We start from the raw sequence: 5953 nt of genomic DNA on the forward strand, positions 1-5953 counted from the left end.
ATTTATTGATGAGACGGAGTAATCTTAGTCAAAAATAATAAGCTTAATTGGCATGTAAATGTGTTTTTCTTTTGAAACCAAAAATTGTTTATTCCTTCGAAAAGTCGTATTAAATATTATATATACTGTGACTTATTTTTTGACAACTACTTTGACGTTGTTAACATTAGTACGATTTGTCACAAAAATTAAACAATACAAATATTCAAAAAAAGCTCGAGAGACAAAGTTTATTATTTTTTTTTACTAAAACGGCTGAGTGAAACTTAAGTTGAAAACGGAACAAAAAAAATGGAACTGATCGTAATCAAGCGAAATTATCATCACGAATTCAACGGCCGACGGTGAAATAGCCTTAATTCCTATTTTATGGCTGATGGCTTTTTGTGACAACCCTTGTTTCTGTGTATGCAAAATACTGAACAGTTATATTTGCCGTTCCAAATATTTAATAAAAGGTCAGAGAAGAGGTATTAAATGAATCGGTTTAATAATTTACAAAAACGGGAACACTTAAAAATAGGCAAAACATAAAATATGAACTTGGCAATGATGGTAAAATTAGCAGTAGTCAAAATAATTTGCTAGAAGGTGAACGCTAGAACTAAAAACTAAAAATTTCACACCAGTATTGTCAACATTTAAAAAATTAATGTAAACTAAAAGTTAAAATATTTAGATAATTTCAAAAAAATATTGAAAGTTATACATATAGCAAAATGTTTATTATCAATTATCCAAAGAAATGGTTTTTTCTAATTTTTAGTGTAAGTGGAAAGTTTGTAAAAAGTAGAACTAAATTCAACTATAATTAAAATGCCACGAATCAAACGATTTTTAAGCTTAAATAGAGAATTAAATGAATCATAATTTTTAAATTAATGTTATAATATTTTTAGATTTTTCATGTCTGTTACAATCCCACTGATAGTGGAGCTGTGCAACTAACAAGTGATAACATCGATATGACATTAGGTGAGTAGCCCAGCTATAATATGTGTTTGTAAAAATCCTTGAGCAAAAATTCTATAAATTTAAAGTAAGATAACATGTTCGGTGAAAATAATTATTAGAAAAATAATGCGATTAAAATAGTTGCCTTAACTTTAAATTATAATAATTAATAACCTACAAACAAAATTTATTCAAAAATACATTCATAAATATATATGTATGGATGTAGGTATACCAAACCCATTACCGAAAATACTATTGAAAAATATAAGTGAAATTTTAAACGCCGCAATAATTGTTACTTATTGTATTTATTCGAGTTGTGTTTAAGTTCAATATCTGCTTCTTAATATAATATTTAAAGAGTTGTTCTTGTTGTTTGATCAATTTATTAAAGCGTTGCTTTGCTAAAATAAACACTTAATTGGTTTAAAAAAGGAATACCATTCCTTCACCTTTTACATATAGCGTTGAAAATAATGAAAAGAAAGAAATAATAAAATAAAAACAATTACAAATATTGATCTTTTTAAGCGAATTCAATATTCAAGCTTGTAAAATAATTGTTCATATTTGTAAGATGAAATGCCCAAAATATGCCAAATATCTAATGTAAAAATTTCCAATCCAATACAATAATTGATAAAAATATTTCGTTTCAGCTTCTAATGATTTAGTTTTAATTAATTTCTATGCTGAATGGTGTAGATTCAGTAACCTACTTCAGCCCATTTTTGACGAAGCTGCTGATAAAGTGAAAGAAGCCTTTCCAGAAGCAGGAAGTGTTGTTATGGGAAAGGTAGATTGCGATCAGCAAACTAGTGTCGCTTCCAGGTTCCATATAACAAAATATCCAACACTCAAAGTTATACGTAATGGGCAACCAACAAAAAGAGAGTATCGAGGTCAAAGATCAACTGAAGCGTTTTTGGATTTCGTGAAAAAACAATTGGAAGATCCTATAAAAGAATTTAAATCTCTAAAAGATTTAGAGTCTTTGGATGCAAAAAAAAGATGTATTGTTGGATATTTTGACAGAATCGATCAAGAAGAATACAAAAATTTCCGTAAGGTTGCTATTAATTTAAAAGAGGATTGTCAATTTCATGTTGGTTTCGGTGATGTTGTGGCAGCTATGCACCCTCCAGGTAGGTTATTTTTATTTTGTTCAGGAAGATAATATTAAAATTTAAATATCATTTAAGGTACACCTATAATTGTTTTTAGACCTGATGTTGCATTGTCTCACGAAAATGATGAAACTTTTAACGGTAACATCAAGAGTTACGATGAGCTGAACGTGTGGGTCCAGGAGAAGTGTGTTCCTCTAGTAAGGGAAATAACATTTGAAAATGCTGAAGAATTAACTGAAGAAGGTTTACCATTTCTCATTTTATTTTACAACCCGAATGACGCTGAATCAATTAAGGACTACAAAGCTATTATTGAAGCTGAATTGTTATCTGAGAAGCGTAAGTTATATTTTGTTTTATATAATTTTATAATCTTAAAAGTATAGCTACATATATAAATTATTTTGCTCCATAAAATTACGCTGTATATTTTGAAAAAAAATTTTAGTAAGAAATATTATTAAAACAAAAGAGAACGGAAAGACGAAACTAAAAATTGTTTAAAATCATAGCGATAATTGGATTGAAACTAAATAATGTGTATCAAATTTGGTGTAGTTCACAAAGTATATTACAATCTTAAACTTCAATTGCAATTTTATACATATATTTTTTTTTTTAATTCTTTTGTGTAAGTTTTAAGAATAATTTTCATAAAAAGATATTAAAATTTTTTATTCGTGAGATCAAATATAGAACAGATAGAATTGTTTTTAATTCTATAAGATGGTTCATTTTTAAAGAACCTCAACACCTATAAACAAAATGCTGTGCATATTATAAATGTGTTATGTTAGTACAATTTGTATAATTTTGATTTTAAGAGTCTACCGCTTTTTATCATAGATTCATACAAAGTTGAATCATAGCCGTAACAAGAGGTGTTTTTAAAATTGGTTTACTATATATTACTTGGAATTGTAATAGGATAGGAACTATGCTAATATTTTTTCTAAAAAATTGATGTAGTTATACAAAAAAATAAGATAATGTAAGATTTTTTTAATACATGCAAACACACTAATATATTCTTCATAGAAAATGTAAACTTTTTGACGGCTGATGGAAAACGTTTTGCTCATCCTTTACATCACTTAGGTAAATCCGAAGAAGATTTACCAATAATAGCAATAGATTCTTTTAGACATATGTACTTGTTTCCAAAATTTAAGGAAATGTATGAGCCTGGAAGATTAAAAAAATTTTTGGAAGATTTATATAGCGGGAAACTTCATAGGTAAGCAATTATATGTTGCTGCAAATTTGAATTCAATTATTTATATCTTTCAGAGAATTTCATTATGGACCAGATCCTGATTCTGAAGAACATGTTCCTTCTAATGACATACAAACGCAGCCTCCGAAATCAACGTTTAAAAAATTAGCTCCGTCAAAAAATCGTTACACTTTATTGAAAGACGAATTATAAGATAAGACCAGTTACTTTTAATGTATTTGTTTTGTGATTTTTTTTTTTGAACTTTAATAATGGTGAAAGTTATTTTATCTTTTGCTTTAAGTCAGAAGAAAAATTCTTTTCAGTACTTCAAAATATTAAGCATTTCAGACTCGGTGTTTATTTCAAATAAGTTTTTATAAAAAAAGTTGACTGACGTTTTACTGTCTGGTGTTGACTTTCATTGTAAAAATACTACGCTTGTGTACTAATATTATTCTTTAAATAATAATTCAATCAAATTAAATTAACACGTACTGTAAAAAAATAGAGCTACTTGAAAATTAAACTATAACCACGGTCGCAAAAATTTGAGTATATTTTTAACAACTATTTTAAAAGTATAAATAAGATACATTTCAATTCAGCATAGTTTTTTAGCTACAAAATCAGTCTCAAACTCTGTCTTAAAAGAGTTTTTAAAAATGTTATAAGTAGTATGTGAAAAAAGTCATTAATTCTAATAAATTTATTTATAATGAAAATAAATTAATTGTTTATTTGAAATTTTGTATAAAGTAAATGCGAATTTAGCTTTAAACTACAAACGAGGGAAATAAAATTGAGGTGGTCGAAAACAACTTTAAAAGATTTATAACGCTACAATAGATGTAGGAATCACTAAAACACGGATTGTTATGAAGACAACGGCTTCCATCAAGATTTTAAGCTTTATCAAATCTTTAGTGAAAAAATCCTTTTTAATTTTTAGTGAAAAATTAAATGATTACATATGTATATATGTACATATTATATAGAACTCTTTTTCATAAGGAATGAATTGTTTCTTTATTTTATTTTACAACTGGTAAAATAAAATAAAGGAGTTCTGGTAAACAAACTTTTAAAACAATGTACTAAGAAACTTAATTTTAAATTTAATTGTTAGTTCAAAAACATCTAGCTTGTTGTTTCAGTAGCATAGGTTCTCATATTTGCTTTAATTTTTTCGTATGTACTCTTTGTTTTTATTTAAAATCAGCCTAATTATAGAGGTTAGTATAAAAATTTTTATAAAGTTGTAAGCTTATTCGGAAAGAAAACTGTGTTCAGTTTGTCTTCTTAGACTTGTCAAAATAAATGGCCAGTTTAATACATTTTTTTACAGTTAAATATTTCGCGTAGGATATCACAATTTTATTAAAAAATTATAATTACTAGTAATACCACACTGTTTGGGTTCTAATAATCAGAATAGTTATTCTTCTGTGTTTCGAATCGCAAACAATAACCTAGTTTTTGGTATATTCTTATTCTAACGTCTTACGCCAGAAATATAAGCTATTAAAATTCTGGTTGCAAGTAAGATAAGATTGGAACAATGTACAAATTATATGCGATTTAATTTTTTAAGCTTTTATAAATGTTTGTTTTGTATTTATATATGTATATTTCTTTATATAGAATTTTAAGTGTCAAAAATGCGTTTGTTAAGGGGTTTCTGTATACAAAAATAAATTATTAATAACGAATCGTTCAAAATATTTTTTTGACATAATTATACGCAAGCTTTTTCAGTTGTTGGGCTATCATTTAGCAAAAAAAAAATTTTTTTTTAATTTTACAAATTTTTGTGTTTTTAAACAAAACAAAAATATAAAAAATAAAAAGACATTTTTAAATATATATTGATTTTATCAAAAAGAAAAATTAAATAAGCAAGTTATTAAAAAAGATTTAAATTAAAAGATGTGCATAGATATTTAAAAAAATTTAGTTCTAGAAATGCTTAAAGTTCGTGTTTTATCTTAAGTTGCAAGCATTATTTAACAGTTTGGTATTTAAATAAATTAATAATAAAGTGAATATTAAAAAAATCATATCTATAAAATGAGATAATTTTTAATTTAAAATCTGGTGTTTTTGTTGGAAGTTCTTAGTGGAAAAATTACAAAGAAAAAATTTATATAGGTACCATATTTGATTAATTTTGACCCAAATTTTAACGTTAATTTTACTCATTATGTAAAAATGTAAAATGATGTAAAAATTTTTATTAGTGTCTCCAATTTTTTTTTGTGTTTGTTAAGTTTTGTGTAAATTTTATGAGAAACAAGATGAAAAAAAAATTATTAAGAACATAACAAAATTTGATTATAAATACGAGCTTAGCTTAAATTGTGCAGTTTTGTGAATAATAAAATGTTTTAAAACATAACATAACTTGATAAATTATGTATGTGAAGAATGTACACGCTAAATTTTAGTTTTAATGATATTAACTTTGCATGTTTAATGTGCCTTAAATTTCTGAAAGCAAGTTTTTAAACTATGTATAATTCTTTTGTAAAAAAAAATTTTCTGTGATTAATTAAAACTTTTTTAATAAGAATCGATTTTTCCAAGACTATATGGTTTTTTTTTATTTCATACTTTCTAATTAATGTACAAGAAATGCCTTTTAAAAAAT

At 25.3% G+C, this 5953-nt stretch overlaps 1 protein-coding gene across 1 annotated transcript; it reads left to right on the plus strand.

Annotated features, from left to right (window-relative positions):
- Nucleotides 1-582: 582 nt before the first annotated feature.
- On the plus strand, nt 583-4289 carry LOC129614324 (endoplasmic reticulum resident protein 44). The gene is made up of 6 exons (XM_055528880.1): nt 583-767; nt 900-975; nt 1617-2102; nt 2160-2426; nt 3126-3324; nt 3378-4289. The coding sequence occupies exons 1-6, from the start codon at nt 720-722 to the stop codon at nt 3514-3516; spliced, it is 1215 nt and encodes a 404-aa protein (XP_055384855.1). The 5' UTR covers nt 583-719; the 3' UTR covers nt 3517-4289.
- Nucleotides 4290-5953: the final 1664 nt, after the last annotated feature.

The sequence above is a fragment of the Condylostylus longicornis genome, unplaced genomic scaffold (genome assembly GCF_029603195.1).
Source record: "Condylostylus longicornis isolate FDR11 unplaced genomic scaffold, ASM2960319v2 ptg000107l, whole genome shotgun sequence".
In the NCBI taxonomy this organism is placed as follows: domain Eukaryota; kingdom Metazoa; phylum Arthropoda; class Insecta; order Diptera; family Dolichopodidae; genus Condylostylus; species Condylostylus longicornis.

What these genes read in the sequence shown, in the direction of transcription:
- LOC129614324 (XM_055528880.1), top strand. Translation starts at nt 720, where the DNA reads ATGTTTATTATCAATTATCCAAAGAAATGGTTTTTTCTAATTTTTAGT. An exon ending in GGCAGCTATGCACCCTCCAG is followed by an intron (nt 2,103 to 2,159) that starts GTAGGTTATTTT and finishes ATATCATTTAAG; the next exon opens with GTACACCTATAATTGTTTTT. An exon ending in TATAGCGGGAAACTTCATAG is followed by an intron (nt 3,325 to 3,377) that starts GTAAGCAATTAT and finishes TATATCTTTCAG; the next exon opens with AGAATTTCATTATGGACCAG.